The sequence below is a fragment of the Oculina patagonica genome, chromosome 7 (genome assembly GCF_052425735.1).
Source record: "Oculina patagonica isolate OP01 chromosome 7, crgOcupat, whole genome shotgun sequence".
Taxonomy (NCBI): Eukaryota; Metazoa; Cnidaria; class Anthozoa; order Scleractinia; family Oculinidae; genus Oculina; species Oculina patagonica.
The window spans coordinates 31,474,786-31,494,515 of record NC_135764.1 but is presented as its reverse complement, the minus strand read 5'-3'; the positions used below and the strand labels follow the sequence as shown (position 1 = coordinate 31,494,515).

General features: G+C 38.9%; 1 protein-coding gene across 1 annotated transcript; it reads right to left on the bottom strand.

Moving 5' to 3' along the window:
- Positions 1-22: 22 nt before the first annotated feature.
- LOC144661686 (kinesin-like protein KIF28) lies at positions 23-19,298 on the bottom strand. The gene is made up of 28 exons (XM_078522489.1): positions 18,865-19,298; positions 17,301-17,495; positions 16,217-16,349; positions 15,306-15,385; positions 12,151-12,374; positions 11,282-11,389; positions 10,539-10,633; positions 10,325-10,360; positions 10,140-10,210; positions 9,332-9,392; positions 8,887-9,084; positions 8,521-8,567; positions 8,335-8,415; positions 7,604-7,706; positions 6,787-6,850; positions 6,375-6,509; positions 6,041-6,192; positions 5,724-5,809; positions 5,002-5,064; positions 4,426-4,644; positions 3,968-4,030; positions 3,502-3,582; positions 3,115-3,180; positions 2,316-2,438; positions 1,756-1,896; positions 1,497-1,580; positions 1,074-1,130; positions 23-823 (listed from the first exon to the last, which is right to left on the bottom strand). The coding sequence occupies exons 1-28, from the start codon at positions 18,916-18,918 to the stop codon at positions 680-682; spliced, it is 2,964 nt and encodes a 987-aa protein (XP_078378615.1). The 5' UTR covers positions 18,919-19,298; the 3' UTR covers positions 23-679.
- Between the last annotated feature and the right edge of the window lie 432 nt (positions 19,299-19,730).

The window sequence follows — 19,730 nt, the reverse complement described above, 5'->3', positions numbered from 1 at the left end:
GACACGCAAATAGACGTAACAATTTTTTTAAAAAAAGCCATTTATTTACATCATCTGTGCCAAGTGTCTACCAATTCAATTTCTCCCAGAAACCCTGGAACGTTCTATTAACACCCTCTGATAAAACGTATGCATCTGATCACGGTTTTACCACGTGATCCTGAATCTGCCTCGACCCCAGGCACGACTGCATTTCGGTGGCGAAAAGCGAGAAACAGCGCGGGGCTTGATGGTTAGGCCCAGGATTCCACGCGCACTGCGCTCCAACCTAGGAAAGAAGCCTGGGAGCGAAGCAGATCTAAAATGAAAACGTGCAACCCCGTGCTACCTGCATTGGTATGTACATTTAAGCGTAAAGCCGACTAGAAATAAATTAATTTCAAACTATTTCAAAACGAGCCGCGAGAAGCAGCATTTTGACGGCACTTTTTAGCCAGCCAGATTCAACTTCGACTGGCTTGACTACTTTTCACACATTTTTTTATACGAATGGTAAGACCAGCCATTTATTTTTTTTTTCTTACTCCCAACTTTGGCTGGTTTATCACACTTAAAGGTCTCGTGTCTGTGTGTACATTTTGTATTTCTAAAAACCTCTCTACCTAAAAATTGTTGACACGACTGTGCATGGATTTATGTGCTTATGACGAGGTAGCTACTAATGTCGATAACGTTCAAGTTACAAAATAATGCATGCGCTGCTCTCGTTCGAGTTCCCTCTCTCTGATTGGCTGTTTCTTGTCTCGCCGGCAGCTGGGGCTTGGGCAGGAGCAGTTTGAGTGTTCGCGTTTGTCTCTCCAATGATGGATCGCACTTCGGATACCTACAGATACACCGAATTGATCACATTAGCATACAAAACTCGTTTAACTTGTCTCCACTGCACGGAATGCTTAATTGTTATGCTCAACTGCTCGTCCCCGTCGTCTCTTTCCTTGCTCTTCTCGGACTGGAGACAGTCAGATACTCGTGTCAATAGATGAGGGCGAGGTTCAAGGAATACAAAACGAAGGGGCACGGTGGCAGAAATGTCATGTTTATCATTGCGATAAGAAGAATTTTTATGTACATACCGGTACAACGCTCTTGCCCTCCGACTGCTTCTTGTCACATAGCTGGCGAATATTATTCTGAAATTAAGACATCAATGATGTTCAAGTTACTGGTCAAAAGCGTCCCATACAACACTAACACCGAAACGTTTTACGTCACACTCAAACCCCGCCTTACAATGCTCTCTACCGGACCACCCACTTACAGAGCAAAGAAATACCCCACGAAACAACCTAAGATTCGAGCTTGGTTTTAGGGCAGAATTTTCCATGTCGGCTCTTCCTATCGTTGCGAAGCTTTAACTTTGTACCGTGAAAATGGAAATATTGATCACGGTGCGCTCCTTCACCCGGCAAATGTGACCTCCAGCGCATGGAGAACTGCAATAAACGCAGAAAATGGTCCACTTATTAACAAATACAAACGTTTAGGAATCATCTCACCATTTTGTCCTGCAACCGTTTGTTTTGCTTCTTTAGTGTGGCCATCTCAGCCATTCCTTTGACCACGGCTGGGTTGAGGGAGACCTACAGTGAAAAGCGCAAAACAATGATTAAATTACCTTGCTGTACGCTTTCGTGTTAGCGTTCTTTCTTCTGGAGCGGCTGCGAGAACGCAAATATTGTGTACTATTCAAGTGTTTGAGAAAAATCGAGCCTTAATAAGGTGTGCTGAAGTTTTTAAAGCTACAGCAGTACTTACGTTTTTCTTCAACGTTTCCGCTCTCATTATTGCCTTGGTATTTTTGCCCTTTTTAGCCGCCATGTTGACTGGTTTCTTGTCAACAACCTGTTTACCCCAGAGTTGCACGATGACCGACTTGTCCATTAGGAACTTGATGAACTGCGACAACAAGAATATCAATTAGTTTTACGTTTTGGTCTGTAGATAAAACCCTAGTGTGTGACCATTCAAATGAAAGCTATTGAGCAGTACTTTCCTGTTTATAATCCTGTACACAAAAGTCAATGGTTCTAACTTTTAAGTCTGTGGATAAAACCCTGGTGTGTAGTCATTTACATGAAAGCTATTGAGCAGTACTTTCAAATGGTACTGTTTATTATGCTGTACAAGGTGGTTCTTACTTTTAAGTCTGTGGATGAAACCCTAGTGTGTGACCATTCATATGAAAGCTATTAAGCAGTTATTTCATGTGGCGCTGTTCACTTAGCTATACAAAGTGGTTCTAACTTTTAAGTCTTTGCACAGAACTCTTGAAAGAAGAAGCATTAAGCTGGATACATTGTAGGAGTTTTATTTACCTTGGGTGGACACTGTTCGAAGGAAAATCTCCTCTCGTAGTTAAACTCGGGATTTCTTGTTCCAGATATGACTTCTGTCTTGATGTCCGCTTCAAGGTACATGGAGTACTTGCAATACACGTCCTGACAGCGAAAACAAAGTTAAAAAAATTAGAAAAACAGACGGGAGAAAGTTGAACAACTGATCACCGTAATGGTTCGATTTAGCGCCCGGGGCGCTTATTTACTTTTGGCACCTCAAGGAAGGGCGCTTATTCGAGACAGGGCGCTTATTCGGGACAGGGCGCTTATTTAATTTTTCGAGAAACAACCAAATGTTCAAAACAAAACTTTAATTAATATTAGCAAATTGTTGCAAGTTCAGCTTCTTTTAAAAGAATTGTTCATTTAAGCAGTAAATATATACATGTACGGTACGGTTAATGTTCATGCTTTTCTCTATTCGACGTCGATGACTTGAATAGGGGCATTTATCCGCAATAGCGGGCGCTTATTAGAATACGGGCGCCTATAAGGATGGGGGCGCTTATTAGAATGGGGGCGCTTATTGGAATAGGGGCGCTTATTTACAAAAACACATTCGAACGGGGGCGTTTATTCGTAAGGGGGCGCTTATTGGAAGGAGGGCGCTAAATCGAATCATTACGGTAATACAACACATCGCCGAAGGCAAGACAACTGACGACAAAAAAGCAAATAACCAACTAGGGAATATTGTCTTGATGTTCCACCAAAAATCTCAAAACTGACATTAACGAAAGAATATAATCAGTAACAAGAATTAATTTTTCAAGCTTACCGTGTATCGTTTTGGAATTCCTTTTGCGCTCTGCACACGTACCACAAAATCAAGTTTCTTTCCTTCCTGCAGAAAAAAAAAATAGTTGAGTTTATTAAACTGATGTCAAAGACACTTGTAATTCCCACAGCAGCGAAAAAAAAACTCTATAATTTTTTTGATCTTTAAGTGTCCTCTTTCCTTACAAGAAACGTCAAAACTGGGCTACGAACTACCAGAATTCTTGTAAAAACCAGGAGTGAGTTTGTCTTCTTCGCAGCCGTTTTTTGTGATGTCACGCAAAGCTAAGAGCTTTTCGTGACATCCATGCAAAAAAGGCTACGAAGAAGACTAGGATGAGGGATAAGGCAAAGTTAGCAAGGGCATTTACTTCGTAACAAAACTCACCAGTTGTTTAGGGTTGTCAATAAATATGTCATCTTCTTCTGTGATTTCTTTTCCCTTGTCATTTAACGGCACAACTTCAACCTACAAAAGAGAATATGGACATGCAACCTAAGAAATGCTATCTTCGGGTTGCACGTGACGTCATCGTCTTCCAATCTTTAGTCCGGCGTTTTTTCAATGTATATGGTTTTAATGAAACCTCAAGAAAATAGTTTAGTGAGGTAAAAAAATAAGCACAAACAAAAAGGAACAATGATGGCGCATATGGAAGATTGATAAATATTACTAACAAAGAACCAAAATGTTTCTTGTTGGCTTTTTTGTTAAGTCCATCAACATGGCCGCCATGTCTTTCGCTGGGTCTTAAACAAAGTGCGAGCCAGCGAGTCATACAGACCCTTTCGTGTTTAAATCTTATAATTATACTTCGCAAATCACGACAAAAGCAGGAAGGAGCTGTACTTACATTAAGATAACCGATTTCTCTTCCCTTGTAATCAGTGATACTGAGTTGTTCCCTCATGTCCAGCTGAAAACCAAACCACAACAGCTTGCCTTAGTCTCAACAAAATGTGAACACAAAATGCAATGCCTCACAAACAACCTTCCCAGACAGTAATTGAATTGACCAATTATCGGTATTTCCCCGCCATTTTGTACACAGTGCAAAAGTAGCGTAAAATAGCGAGCAGAATTTCGCTCAGAATAAATTAAATAATTTTTTGCATTCCATAAACAAGTAAAACGTCATGACGCCATTGTGGTTTCCGAAAAAAATAGTCTGGAAAAGATTTTACTGCCTATTTTAAAGGTATGTAGACGCGCATTTTTTTTTTGCTACACGTTCGTCCGTGAACAAGACTTGTGTGAAGCTCTCACTTTAGCACGTCAGTTACTTTCGTTCAACATTATGCGCATGCGTACCACATATCCAAGACTCTGCATAGGAACTCCCACACAGCCAATCAGGCTCTCAATATCCGGGGTCTCGGTAAAAGGGTCTTTTTCATCCTCAAGCTGCCACTCATCTCCGTCCTCGTAATTCTCGTACATTTCGTCCATGACGTATTTTCTGTTGATGAACTTGGCCTTGGGCCAGAGATACTCCACTCCAGTCTGCAGGTCCTTCATGACCACGTATGGCTGAAATAAAATGGGCAAAAACAACCTTCAAATTTAAATCTACTATTGAGCCTACTGGATTCAAAACTCATAACTCAAGGCTCCATAGAATGAGGCGTCTAGGAGTATTGTTCCACCCCCCCCCCCGTAAAGAACGCAAGTCCACCGCAAGTGAACCCCCTCAGTTAGTTACCTCAGACAAATCGCTGTTACCAACCTATTCCGAGAAAACCCGGTATTTTCATTAAACTTTATTTCCATAATTTCCTACTTGGGTAAACAATGGAAATTGAGGATTTTAACGTAAACCCTCAAACAGCAACAGGAAAAGAAGCTCTGTACAAAGTAACCATTAAGAATATAAAATCTTGCGTTTACCTCTGGTCTACCGTCGGGAAGTCCCCGTGCTTTAGCAGACACGACTGTGACTTCAAAAGAAACCTGAAAAATAGCACATAGAAATCAGACTTTTACAATAACTTGCCATGCATGCATGGATTAGTAAAGAGAGCTGTACATGTATGTGGGTTTTGTTATTTGTTTCCAAAACAAAGATGTCAATAGGTCCCCAATTTTAGCGAGTGGTAAAGAACACGCGACACTGTCAGAAGCTGGTAGAATTGGCAAGTTACCGTATTTTCTTATCCTTCTTATCTAAGTTTCACAGTCGTTTTATTTTAACAGTTTTCATGTCACTATAATTAACGATGCGCAGGACATTTAATTATTGTCGGACAGGCTACAGAAGCTTCGACCGCGCCGCTCGCGTGTTCTTCCTCTGTTGTCCGTGCCAAGGTCTATCGACAACTGGGTTGGAGTTGTGTCCCGCGTCTCGGCCTTAATGGTATTATCTTTGGCTGGTCCCTGTCCTTCGTCTTTCTAGTCGGTGCACTTCTCGGGATTCGCACTGTTGTCCTCATCCACACTCTTGCTTGTTCAGTGGTGCCTCTCTCAGCCTACCCTGTTCTCGTTCCTTCTTGGACCGGCATCATCAGGATTGTTTGGATTCGTCTTCATGTTCATTATGATATTGTTTATTTCTTTAGTTTCTTCCTGTCTGTATATAATAAAATTAATTAATTAATAATTTAATTACTTACCTTCTTGTCCAACTCTTGGCTAATGGCATTTGCTTCATTCACCATCGGCATCAGATCTGCCAGGTCTTCCTTCAACAACATGGCTTCTACAAAAATAAGAAGGCCACGCACGGTGGTAAGTATCAAAACTTAAGATATATGCAATCTGTTTCAAACTTGTCCTGTTTTGTCTTCCTTTTCTCTTCGCTTAAACAGAATCACCTACAATACAGACAACTCTCGCCTTGTGGCACCTCGCTTTCGGACACCAAATATAGAGGGAGTTGACTGTATTCCGACCCAACTACTGAGTTCAAATTCAACTCTGTGTAACTCACCTTTAGATTCCTGGTCATCTACGTCAAGACCAGCATTCTTTGCGATTTCCTCCTGAGCCATCTCATATGAAATGTCTGCCTGCTTCAAAGAGGACGACTCCACTTCAGCTGGGTGATGGAAGACGTACAGATGACTTGTTCCAAACATCACTCTAACGAGCGCAAAAAAAAAAAAAGAAAAATTTCAAGTAAGGAAAAGAGAGAACACGGACTGACCCAACTACACGTTACAACGCAAGTAGTGCTTAAGTGGTGCTGATTAGTGACGAGATCTATTATGCGATCGCAAATACTGTTAACGTGATGAAACGTTCTAGAAGGAAGAATCGAATACCTGTCAAGATGGTGAAGTTCTTCTTCTTCATCATCATCGACTGGTTCTCCATTAACAAGGACTTTGGCTTCGCCAAAAGTCTTGATGGTGATCTTAGAACCCTCATTTTTGATTTCACAGTGTTGCTGTTGGATACTAAAATAAATACAGATGACCAGGACATCAATAAACCACATGTATTATAGTAAGAAACGCAATGAATCAATCAGAAACTCGAAACGTACAATACTTAACCACTGCAAACCAAGCGCGGGAAATCATGCCACACAAACGTCTAAAAAGCGCGGGAAATCACGGAGCAGATGTGCGATTAATTTTCTGTTGGCCTTGAAAAAACAGCATGCAAGTCTAGAGCATACTACACAAAGTAACAAGTCGATCACGCATTGGAAGTTGTAGGATAAATACTTACTTTAACCCAGTGAAAGCAATATCTGCGGGTGGATCAGCTTTTTTGTTACCAACTTTGACGACTCCTGAGAATTATAAACAAGGACGGCATCAGGTTAGTCAACAATACGATGACAAGTAAATCTGAAAAAAATTGTCCCATTACCTTCTCTCGTGTAGTTCCGTGAATAAGTTACAAATCAACCTCGTTGGGATTGGTAAGAGATACAGTAAACACCCGCGATTTGAGAACCTACAATTTTCTAAAAAAATTCAGACAAAATAGGTTCTTGAAGTTGGGGTGAAGTTCTATTGGTAATTTAGGCTAAGTAAGGTTCAAATAAGGACCTTAATTTCTAAGGCAGTTGTTGCAATGTTCAATATGAATTAGTACATATGAAAGCAAAATTTCACTTATCGTCCTTCATTATTCAGATTTAATTCACAATATCTGCATAACTTGAGATGCTCTCTTGAAGTCAATGGTTCAAAGAAGATTCACTTCTAAACACTCTATGTGAATCTGTCTGTTCTAAATTTGTAACCTGCAGTTTGGGATGTGCGTTAAAAAGGGTGATAAAGGAGAGGGGAAAAGAAGGGGACAGAGGGGAAGAGGGAACCCTGCCTAAGAAATTTGCTTTGGGAATCGTGAAAAAGGTTCTTATCAACTTCGTTGGGTATTAGTAATGAGCAAATTTCTGCCAACATGGTCCTTAAACTACTAGGTTCCTACTACACGGGTGTTTACAGTAGTTGGCAAGGAAGGACTTTCACCACTCTATCTGATTAACTCGGAAAGAAAAAAGATGAAACAGAAATTGCTTAATTACTCAACTCACCAGGTTTTACCATCTGAATAATCATTCCTGTCAGCTGAGGATCTGGGTTCAAATTCCACAAATGAGGAGTTGATTGTCGTTCCTTCTTCTCAGCATCTTTGTCCTGAGAAAGAAAACATAACAAACAGCAAACAGTGAGTACATTGAGAATACTCACATCACATAAAAAACACATTAAGAAATACCAATGAGCTGTATAGAGCAGTTTTCAATTCAGTGTCGTAAAACCAAAACCAAAGTAATTACTCTGGCCAATCACAAAGGACACAGACAATCCAGTGAACCAATCAAAACTCGAAGCAAATACATGTAGCCGGCACGAAGCGCGGGAAAACGTGCGCGAGCAAGTCACGATTGGTTTTGGTTTTAGTTCTGATTGGCCGAGAAAGTGGCTTGAGATTTTTAAGCCAATCACTAAGCGTAGCAATGCAAAACCAAAGCAAACGCAATTAACTTTCGACACTCAAGTGAAAACCGCTCTAAGAGTAAGAATCATGGACCTACCCAGAAAACAATTCTCTGACTATGCTCTAACTTTTCAACGAGCAAGAAAAATAAGTTGCGATTGTTTTCAACGATGCTTGTTATTAAAACCTTCAATAACCTTTAAAAATGATTCCCTGCATAAGAAATTTAGAAATCTCCTGACCAGCCGGGTACTGTGTCTAACCTAGAAATCTATTTTCTTATCAATGGGTACCCGTTTTAAGTCACCTTTCGATTAACTTTACCTTGATATCCTTTTTGGACTCTGCCACTCTGTCATCCCAGTTCTTGCTCATGTCTTGTGTTGCCTGCTCTGTTTGGGCCATCTTAAAATTAAAGGGAAAAAATGATCAAAATCTAACAATGAGACCTACATACTACCTTTATAACAAGATAAAGTAGTAAGATCTGCATCTTTGTAAAGGACTCACTGATGCTTTAATTTCTTCCTCAATTTGTTTCCTGAGTTCAGCCATTTCTGAAAGTATAACAAAATAAAGGGTTACACTAGGTATATAGCACTTGGTACAAATTCCAGGGGTGGATCCAGGATTTTTCTTAGGAGCGGGTGCACCACTAAGAAATGGCATAACTGACTTTTTTGCAGAATTCCAGTTGTATTAGAAAGCTACAGGTCATCTCATGGGTGGGGGGGTGGGTGCACACTCCCTGCACCCTCCCCCCTAGTTCTGCCCCTGAATTGGTGACAAGCTTAGGTCTAAGTTGATGTAATTTTTATTTGAGATAGTCCTTTTACAATTGAGAAATAATAATATTGTCTACGACAAGCTTTTCACCTTCTTCAGACATTCCTTCTTTTTGCTCATCATCATCATCGTCGTCGTCATCTGCCGACATCTTGACAGCTTCTCCATTCTGGGCTTTCTTCAACATTTCCATGAGTTTATCATTTTCTTCTTTCAGTTCCCTGATAAGCTTCTCTGTGGGATCCTCATTGACTTTGGCTGTTGTTTTGATCTGCTTGGCACGATCAGCTGAAGATTTGCAAAAGATTAATTAAAAGTTTTTTAGAAATACCTTTCAAATACCTTTCACTGAAAGTTCTCAGAATTGTTATCTCTTAATCAGTCATTTCTGCTGGATTCTATAGTGCACTATGGTCTATGGGCTATGGGCACCAGTGAGATTTAATGCATCTGTAACACTAGTAGCTAAAGGGTTGGTGATTTGTTTCAAGAACCTTCATGAATACTTTGGTAATCAGAGAAAAGAAAAACTCACCATATCTTAAAGTGGATAGTGTTTCATCATAATTTATATCTGCTGGGCTAATGGCAGCAATCTGGATCAACAAAACATAAGACTTTTTTTTTAGCTTGGTAAAGAAGTTCAGAGAGTGGTTTGTTCAACGCTACAAAGATGAGACAAGTGGTTAGAACTTTTTCCCAAGACTATGGGAAATGGACAAAACTATTGTACTCAGACAGGACCCATCTTCATTACGGTCTCTTCATGTACCCCCCCCCCCCTTACCCCCCTCAAAAGATAGTGTCTTGTTTGTATAGCCCCCACTCTATCAGGAGTGGAAACTAAGAAAAAGATTCAAACCACCTTGGGCCATTTCTCCAGCAATACAAGCTTCATGCACACCTAATATGAAAGTTTTAACTCAAATTTTGAAGCCAATAAATTTTGTCCATTTGGCTAATCAAACAGCTGGTATCTTGCATACCCCCCTACCCCTACACAAGGTGGGTCCTTGTCGAGTACAATTGTTATGACCACTTCCCTTAAGTCAAGTTACATTAATTTCACTTACAACAAATACATGTGACTTTGAACTCATCCACCTGCAATTGATAACCCACATGCCCATCCACCTATACTCACTCACACACTCACTCACTCACTCAACAACTCAATCAGTCTGTCTGTCCATCTGTGCATCTGTCCGTCCATCCATCCGGCCATCAGTCAGTCAGTCATTCACCCACCTACCCATCTAATCAATGCCCATGAAAAAAGTTGCCTTTTACAAAAGTTACTTAACATCAAGCTCAGTCGATCTCAGTGAATAAGTTATTCTTACCATGAAAGTCTTGCTGTTACCACCAAGAGCATTCTTGAGAAGTTTGGTCAAAACAGAATCTCGGAATGGAACTAGAAATAAAAAAGAAAATCAGTAACAAAGTGTCTGGGGAGTGAGTAATATTTTTGTCTTAAATTGTCCCCAGGTTCTCACAAGTAACAAAATGAGTGGTAAGATGGACCTACCTCTGACGTTCTTTCCATTTGCTTTGTCCACAAGAGCTGAAAAATAATACGCAAGGTGTTAGTGCTATGCGCCAATAAAAAATACCAGTAGATAATGTTGAGCTACAGGCTTTTCTTATAAAATAAAATAAAATAAAAATAAATAAATTGACTTTGTTTAATGAGGGTCATTTATCATAAGGATAATTAAATAAATTCAGTTACAAGCACTTACCTGCGATAACATTTCCTAAACTTGATAGAGACTGGTTAATAGCAGCTCCTTCTTTCAGTCTGTCACCAGTCGCTCCAGTTGAGTCTGCTCGTTCACTGTTGACAACAAGAAAATAATAATAACAACACTTAACAACTGTAGCTAGTAAAAACACTGTACATGGACAACTACCTTTATAGAAATGCCAACTTGAAAAAAATCCCATTATTTGGAAGATCATCAATTTTGCCTGAAGGCATCTCTTGTTGACCCCTCAAAACACAGCCGACTAAGAAAGCAAGCTCTGCCAACCCAACCATTTTTATTTTTATTTATTTTACCGGTATTTATTTATTACAGGAACATCTGGTTTAGCTTACAAGCTAGTGTAAACAGAGTCCTGAATTTTGGATGAAACCCTGTCCTGGAAAGAGCATGTCAACTCTATGGGAAAATGGTCTCCTCCAAACTAGCAATATTGCGACACACTCATAAGGTCCTGCCTAAATCTGCTGGTGTTACATTATAAAACACAATGGTGCTGCCTTTGTTCGACTACTGTGCAGCCGTCTGGGATAGCTCTGGCCAGGGTGGTAAATCTTACTTGGATAAACTTAATTGCAGTGCTTCTTGCATAATATTGAGGACCGTGCTGTTGGGTCTGACGAACTGTCCACAATGGTCAGCTGACCCCATCTGCAAGCGCCCTGTAACTTCCTTAAACCATAAAGACTAAGGATTAAGAAGCAGAATTTCCTTATTACCTTCCAGCCAAGTCTACCAAGTTGATTAAAGATGTTTTAGCTGTCTCTTCACCAGCATCATTTTTCCTCTTCTGTGTGAATGTCACACCAACTATTGTGTGTGCACGACTACAGACACAATTGGAATAAACAAACAAGTCAAAAATAATAGCTTATAAAATAATAATCATAAAGGCAACCTTCCAATTGGGCAATGGGTTATAAAAGTAAATGACTTCTTATTGAGACACTATTGCATACAGCTAGTAGTAACAAAAGTAAGGGCCTTTAGGCCAACCTTTCTCATAGCTCTTGGTAAAGTCTGTGTCCGAGCCATGAGGCTCATACAGTGTTTTAATGGAAAACCATCTGTCAACAACGATGCCAGGATGATTTTATTTACGTTTAGGAAAGCCTCTTTCTCTTCCGAGTTTTTATTCCTATTTTGGACTTAATTCGTCATAGCACCGATCAGTTTCCCGGCAAATACTACCCTTTTCTAGATCAAAACTCTCTGATTTCTATACCCTATCCCAGACTTAACTGCTTGAAAACCATACCCTTCACAGCGGCACATACCAGTATATAGCTCATATATGGGAGTGCCCCCCCCCCCCCAGGCTATTAGGTCACTGTGCCTCCCTATTACATACAAAATGTGCAGTTTCAGAAAATATCCATACATACCCCAAGGAAGGTCATAGGAAATTCCAAGGGGGAGTGGGGAGGTCCCAAAATCCAAAATTTACAAAGGAAACTATGGGGCTTTACTGCACTTTCCCAAGGGGTGGGGGGATTCAAACCAAAAAACCTTCCATAGAAAGGGTATAGATATTTTTTGGATCAACACAATGTTAACTTTGAAAATTTTTTTTCTTGAGCTTGTGTACCTGCTTGTTGCATTCATATTAGTAGCTGCCACAGTCCTGTTGAGCGTTCCTTCCTCCATGCGTTGTTCTATATCCTTGTATTCACTAACAGGCAGGGTCTTAAGTCCATCGGCGTAGAAACCTTTTTTGGGATGTTGACGTACTCGTAGGCCTCCCTTATTTTTTGAAGGGTTCAAAAGATCACGCACCTTCTCATTGTAGATCTCAAGCATACTGAACAGCACCTAGAGTATAAAACTTTTATTAGCATAACTTTTGTTATTTATTAGGGTGTAATGGCTATAAAAATTAGAAGGTATTGCAAAGAGCTACAGCAGACAGTAGGTAGCCCTTTGTACTGTGTATTGTATAGTAATGATTTTGGGTTGAGTAGCATAAGATTGCAATTTTTTTTTTTTTTTTTTTTTTTTTTTGCAATTAAAATTTTATTTAGAAACATACATTACAATCTCTTCTTACTGATTGTGCTAAAATTCTTACAGTCCTTACTTACACTACAATATATTACATTGTCTTTTGAAATATTGTCTTTTGAAATATACAATGCAGTCTATAATTAGTCTATAATTGGAATATTAGCAGACTCTGCTACTAGTAGATATCTAATAAATATTTTTCAAGGTTAACGTTTTCAGTTTTAATATTTTCGAGGTTTCGAGAAGGAGCTAGTCTCTTCCTGTATTGGTTCTAATTAATAAATATTTTCAAGCTTATATTTAACGAGTATTTTCTCAATAAACTCATGAACGGAGATGGCTTTGCTATTGATTTTGTTAGCATATATGTATTGGCGCATAGCTAAGGTGGTGTAGTTAAATTTCTTTTTTGTACGTGGATCCCATATGCTAGAGAAGTAGCCAAACAAGACTTCCTCGGTGGTCGGAAAGATCTGACAAAGGTTTGTTTGGTTAAACCACTGAACAACACTTTGCACAAAAGTCTTTGTGAACGGACATTCAATGAATGTATGCTCGATGGAGTCTTTATCACCACAATAAAGGCATTCGTCGTCAGACCTGATACCAAATCTGAATAATTCTTTGTTAGTTACTATAATTCTATGGATGAATTTTAATTGAAACTCTTTGAGCTTAGTGTCTTTGCAGATACTTTTCTCTTTCTTCTTTCTCCAGGTGTCACTATTTATAGATAGATTTTGACTCCAGCGCAGAGGGCCCGTGTGATCCTCGTTGTGAGTTTTTACATTGCATTGAGCAGGTTATAGAAGTCTCTTGACTTGGCCTTGTCTAGATTTATCTGAACAGCTTCGCCAAGGGGAAAGATGTTGTCGTTACTGATGAAAAAAGATTTATTGAAGTCATCTGTCTGTTTGGCAATGGACAGAAGGTGCTTCGGGATGGCGCTTATCACTTGATAGTACTGAAGAAAATTAGTTTGGCATGAATATTTAAGTGAAAATGCCTGGGATGTGAGGAATTTGCCGTTTTCAGTAAGTAGGTCTTTAATTGAAATAATACCCTTTTTAAACCATTCATTGATAAAGACTGGCTTTCCACCAACAAGTATTTCTTTGTTGTTGAACAATACTATATCTTGATTTTGATGGTAGTTGTAAAGAGTTTTTAATTCATTAAAGTTATCAAGAATTCTTTTATAAAAGGTCGGTAGGTCGTTGAAAAATCTCGCATCATAATTGCATCGTAAGAGAAATTTCAGTCCTCCCGTTTTATTGAAAAAGTGGTTTGGTATAGTGCACCAGTTTCCATTGTCCGAAGCCAAGAGTCTGGGGATCCATGCTAATTTTAGGGCTTTGAACATTATGTGGAGATCTGTCATACGAATTCCACCCCTATCAGGTTCTTGATAGAGGCCAGATCTTTTTATCTTATCTTTTTTATTTCTCCAGAGAAATTTAAACGATTTGGTTTTCACTGCGTCTGCAATTCCCTGAGGAACCAGAAGATTAGAAACAGAATATATGAGTTGTGATAATCCTAGTGTTTTTAATATCATAGCTCTTCCGAATATTGTCAGGTCTCTTGAACTCCACATATCAAGTTTAGTTTGTAGTTTTTGAATTTTTTGTATAAAGTTAAGCTCGTTGTTTCTTTTTTCATCGTATGAGAAGTGGATTCCCAATATTTTCACCGGGCTATGAAACCATTTTAAGTTTAGAGGTTTTGTTTTTATTATTTGCCCATTTCCCTAACCAAATTGCCTTTGTTTTTTTCACGTTTAAGGACAGACCAGCTATTTTCCCAAAGTCATTGGTTATCTTTAGTGCCCTTTCTAGTGATGCCAAGTCGGCATTAAAGAGAGTGGTATCATCAGCAAATTGTGATAGCTTAATTTCATTTTCATAGATCTTGATACCTGTTATGTTGGGATCTTGCCGAATTTTATTTGAGAGTATAAGATTGCAATGAGATACTTGATCATGTATCATCCAGCATTTCATGACTTGTGCGCAATGCATGCAATTGACTTGGTGACCAGTTGAATAGCTCTTTGCACACACTGCAGACCTATGATACTGAAGGTACCTTACCACATGAAATTTTTGCGACACGTTAATTTCGTGATTTTGCAAAAATGTTGTATTTTGAATCACTTTTTTGAGTAGACAATTTACGTTTTCTTGCAATATTATTTTACATGCCCTTGAATTAAATAAAAACAACTTCATTAATCCGGATTAATGAAAAAATAACGTCAAAATTAACAAAAAAGCAAGGGTGGGACTAAATCTCGGCAAATAGCTACAACAGAGCAGTTAATGTCTACAAGTAGTTTAATATGCTTGTACATGCATGAGTTATTGTTCTTGAGTCAATGACGACAACATCCATTGAGATTAATAATTCCTTCCTTCAGTGGCACTAAACTTATTTTTTCTTAATTATTGACATAATGTGAGTCACTTAACTTTCGCGTCATGTTATGTTCGCGACAATTTTTGTTTGCGTCACTTTATTTCGCGATTTTTTTGGAATCGCGAAATAAACATGTCGCAAAAATTTCATATAATAAGGTAAGTATAAATAAAAGTACTTTGCGACATATACCACTTTCACATAAGTTCTAGGAGCCATGGTGATATAAAATGGACTGACATGATCCCAAGTACAGCTATGATAAAGTTCACAGCACTGTCAGTGACATTACTAAAAGTAAAAAATAGAACTTAACCACACCTCATACTGTCCCTCATCTCCACCTTGCTTTTTCTCGTCTATTCCCTTAAAAATCTCTTCACAGAAGATTGGCACAATTCCTGTTTAAATAAAAACAAACAGTCAATTCACTCTGACTAAATAGACACATATTAAATGCTTTTTGAGTAGAGATGGGGGCTAATAATTTTAAATTCCTTAATCAGCTGGGTCCTGCAGTTGCTCTAAGGGTGGATAACAATATCCACTGGATAAATCACCATCCATTGGATAAGTGTTAACAAAACGTACAGTAAAAACCCGCGTATAAGAACCTAGGTTTTTTCAAGTAAGCCTAAACAGGTTCTTATATAAATGGTATTTAGTGTAAAATTAGGCTTACTAGGTTCTTAACTTTATGATTGACAGATAATTTGTATATTGTTTATTCATATTCTACTTGTACTAATGGAGCATGGAACTGAGTGTTATACTACTGTACAGTACTGGATAGCACCCATGTATAATGGAAACTTCTGAAGTTGCTTTTGTTCTACATGGATGCAGATATATTTTTGAATTTATATACTGTGATTTCATAAGGTTCTGCTTCATCTGTTCATCTCAGTTAAGAATTATATTAAAGGAGGACGAGTTCTATGTAACTATGCTGTAACTAAAATGTGTACAGACTGTGTAATAAATATATTTTTGAAAAGATTTTAATTCTATATTTTTGAGAAGATTATTTTTTTTTTTGAAAATAAGAACCCGTTTTAGAATTTTAGCCTAAAATGGTTCTTATGTGAAGGGTGCTTAAAAATGAAATTTTAGCCTAACAGGTTCTTAAATGTTAGGTTCTTATACGCGGGTTTTTACTGTATCCACTGGATTGTGATTCACCTTTGAACAACTGGGGCCTGGAGTGCATTAAAATAAATTTAAAAATTTACCTTTGTTTGCTCCATAACCAACAATTGACCAAGACTTCCCAGAACCAGTCTGTCCGTAAGCAAAGAGTGATGTATTGAATCCTTCCCAAGCATTTTTAAGAACACCCTTGCCAAGATCATTATACACTTTCATCTGCAATATCAGCAGTAAAAAAAAAACCATTAGTTAGACAACTGATGTAGAGTTTGCACAAGGGGTACTTCTTCTTGCAACCCCAACAGTCACAACAGGCAGAAGAGAAATTCTGGGAACATAGCTGTAGTAGTCCTAGTAGGTTACCCTTTAGCGTGTTTTTTTATGTTGCCGTCACAGCTGACACCAGTATCCATTTGCAATGTATACTCTTGAGTAGCAAAAGTTGTGAGAGTTGAGTGTCCTGTCCATGAACACAACAATAGAGCAATGGTCAGGCTCCTGGAGGGGAGGAGGGTGCTGGTGGTGAAGGAGGAGGAGGGCAAGGGGTAAGGGGCGGGAAGCAGGAGGAGAGAGGGTGGGAAGCGGGATTCATAAGGTGGCGGGAACCAGGAGAAAACAAGTGAAATTTCGTAACATTTCATTATATTCTGCAATAGAAATGGAACAAACAGGAGAGAACAGCTACGGAAGGGGCGGGAGGCGGGAGTAAAAGGTACGGGAGGGGGGAGGTTCAGACCCCCTGTCCTCCCAACAGGTAAAGGAGGAAGAGGAGAAAGAGGAGGAGGAGGAGGAGGAGGAGGAGAAGAAGGAGGAAAAAGTCAGGAGAAGGAGGAGGAGTACAAGAAGGAGGAGAAGGCAGTAGAAGAGGATTAGGATGAGGAGGATGATCACAATGATGACGACAAAGGAGGGAGAACAAGGGAAAAAGAGAAGGGAAGTGAGGGAGAACCAGACAGGTGTGTCAAATCTACATGTAGAGTAGACACCCCTCCCCCCTCCTCCCAATAAAAGGTTTTTGGTTTGAACCCTCCCATCTCTGGAAATTTCAATACAGCTTCATACTTTCTCTTATAAAAATTTTGGCTTTTGAGAACCCCACGCCCTCGGAATTTCCAAAGACCTCTGGAACTGCACATTGCCTCAAAATAATCATATTTATGTCAGTACCTGGTCAGCGTAATTTGGCTTGGTACCTGCCAGGTAGCCATCATCTCTTTCTTCAAACCCGTCGTGAGACCAGTAGCTATAGTCAAACGTGAATTTTTTTGGTTCCTCATCAGGCTCTTCTGGATTTTGCAGGTATGTCGATTCACCTTTCATATCAACTATCAGTGTCGCATTTCTGGCCCTTTCACGTTTATTGTGAGGATTATTAAGGATATACAATATCAAGTGACTTTCTAAAAGAATGCACAAGACAAAACTGTGTACAGTGAACTCTTGCCTTGCGGACACTCGCTATTACGGGCAAAATCCAGATCATCGGCGAAAGAGGTTTGACTGGAAATGACTCCTGCTATTACAGACTCTCGCTATAACGGACACTAAACAACACCCTGAGCGTGTCCGCTATATAACGAGAGTTGACTGTACTTGGTAGAAATGACTGTTTTGGGGAACTTAAAAACAGCTTTCACTTGTGGAGAGTAAAGATAGAACAAACTTAAATAATTTAAAAATCCCAGATTTTTCTTTTTTTTTTTAAGGATACTCCCACATTTAACAATTTATTATTCCACAAGCGTGCATAATTTGGATATGAGATGATAGATAGTCAACGAAACACGTAGCACCCCATTGGCTATAATGATCTCATATCCATCAATTAGCACGAGTGGAATAATTGTTTTATTAAAAAACGCCCAAAGAATTGCAATATTTGAGCTCCCCAGCTATTTTCGTACACGTATCGGCTACCAAATTTGTGGTCAATGGTATATGAGCTCATATATACTATTGCCTGTTAAACAATCAAAATGCAGGAATTACGATATACCACAGCTAGTTAATAAATACAGGTACCTGGGGCCATCAAAAAAGCATCACAGAAAAATTGGAGATTGATGTACTTCCCACTTTCACAGATTTGCATTGTGATAAATAAATCCATTTCCGGTCAGAGTGTGAAAAGCTCAAGTACCTAAACTAGTACCACTGGGAGGCAGAAGGAAGGAGGTGTTAATCGAAATGCAAACAAATCTCTGCAATATATCTGTTTTATATTACACTCTCACTGGTACTTCATTCACATTTCGCAAGAACACACATGTCCCGCTTGTCACTGTCACACAAGTAGGCCTTGTATAATACAAAGGTCATTTTGGTCAGCCCGCGTTCTTTCGCTTTATACAACTTCATGATAATTTTTATTAATGAAATCAAAATCTAAAATTAAAATTGTAAGTACTGTACGGTATTAAATTTAAGTGAAGCGTGCTGTCTTGTAATTCGCTTGCGTGGAAAAGTGATCAAGGTGTAATAAGCAGAATAAGTTATGTTTCCCGGGCATGCATCTATATTTTTTGTTGAACCTTATCAATTCATGAAAATATAAATGAACATATTTGGGACGGCGTGAAAATGTAATCTTGGAGTGTCGTAAAGAATTAGACGGTCCGATATAATAATTTACGTGCACTGCGGGTCAAACAAACTCGCACCAACCGCGCCAACGGTGCTGTCACACAGTTTCGTTCTTGTAGAAGTATAATTTCAATTTTTTAAAGGATATAAAAGGCCTCACTCTAACTGCCACCCTCACATTCTCAGCTTCTCCGTCAGACATTTCTGCTCCAGCAACCAGCGGGTACAATGATCCGTGAAGTTAACTGTTGTCGCAAAATACACTTCTTCCAACGGAACGAATCGATCGTGCAGCGAATGTTTTATGATCTACCCAACTTGTCACGCTGTAGTTGGGCGAATTCTTGAAACCTTTCAAGTGATGTAGCACGTAGAAAAGCGAGACAAAGTAATTTTATACAGCAATCGTCGTTAAATCGGATGACAATCAGCCTTCTTCATGAATATCGTGGACCTCTGTTGCCATGTTGATCGGCAAAATGTAAACTTACGCTTTGTAATTTATGCAAAATTATGCAAATTAGGCTCCCCCTCATTGAAATCGCTTAATTTGTTATGGCAAAATCAAAATAGCAACCACTTTCCCTGTGGTTTTACGGATTTACAAATTAATTTAAACACGTAATTCATGACGAAAAGGGATCAAGACAGTAGTTTTGTTGTAGAACAGTATAAATATTTTTTGGAAGTTTTTTCATAGCAACAATTCTCTAACATTTTTTTAACAAGATTGTAAAAAAGATAAGATGATGGATAAAAATAACCATAACAATTTTTCTTCCGAACAAATAGAGAACGGTCTTATTAATCTTTTGTCATTGTTTCACCAACAGCTGAGAACTCAGAAATTAAGATATAAGATCGGATGTCCTAAATATATGAACTGTGTAAAGAAATCATCTTTCACAAAAAGGTTTATCTCAATTAGACATGGTACTAATGGAAAATTCAGCTGGAAATAGCCCCAGCCATTCAAATGTATTAAAAATCCTTCCTGACAGAGAGATCAGAACA

What these genes read in the sequence shown, in the direction of transcription:
- LOC144661686 (XM_078522489.1), bottom strand. Translation starts at nt 18,918, where the DNA reads ATGTCTGACGGAGAAGCTGAGAATGTGAGGGTGGCAGTTAGAGTGAGG. An exon ending in GAGATGAGGGACAGTATGAG is followed by an intron (nt 12,375 to 15,305) that starts GTGTGGTTAAGT and finishes TTTATACTCTAG; the next exon opens with GTGCTGTTCAGTATGCTTGA. An exon ending in AGTCCAAAAAGGATATCAAG is followed by an intron (nt 7,707 to 8,334) that starts GTAAAGTTAATC and finishes TTTCTTTCTCAG; the next exon opens with GACAAAGATGCTGAGAAGAA.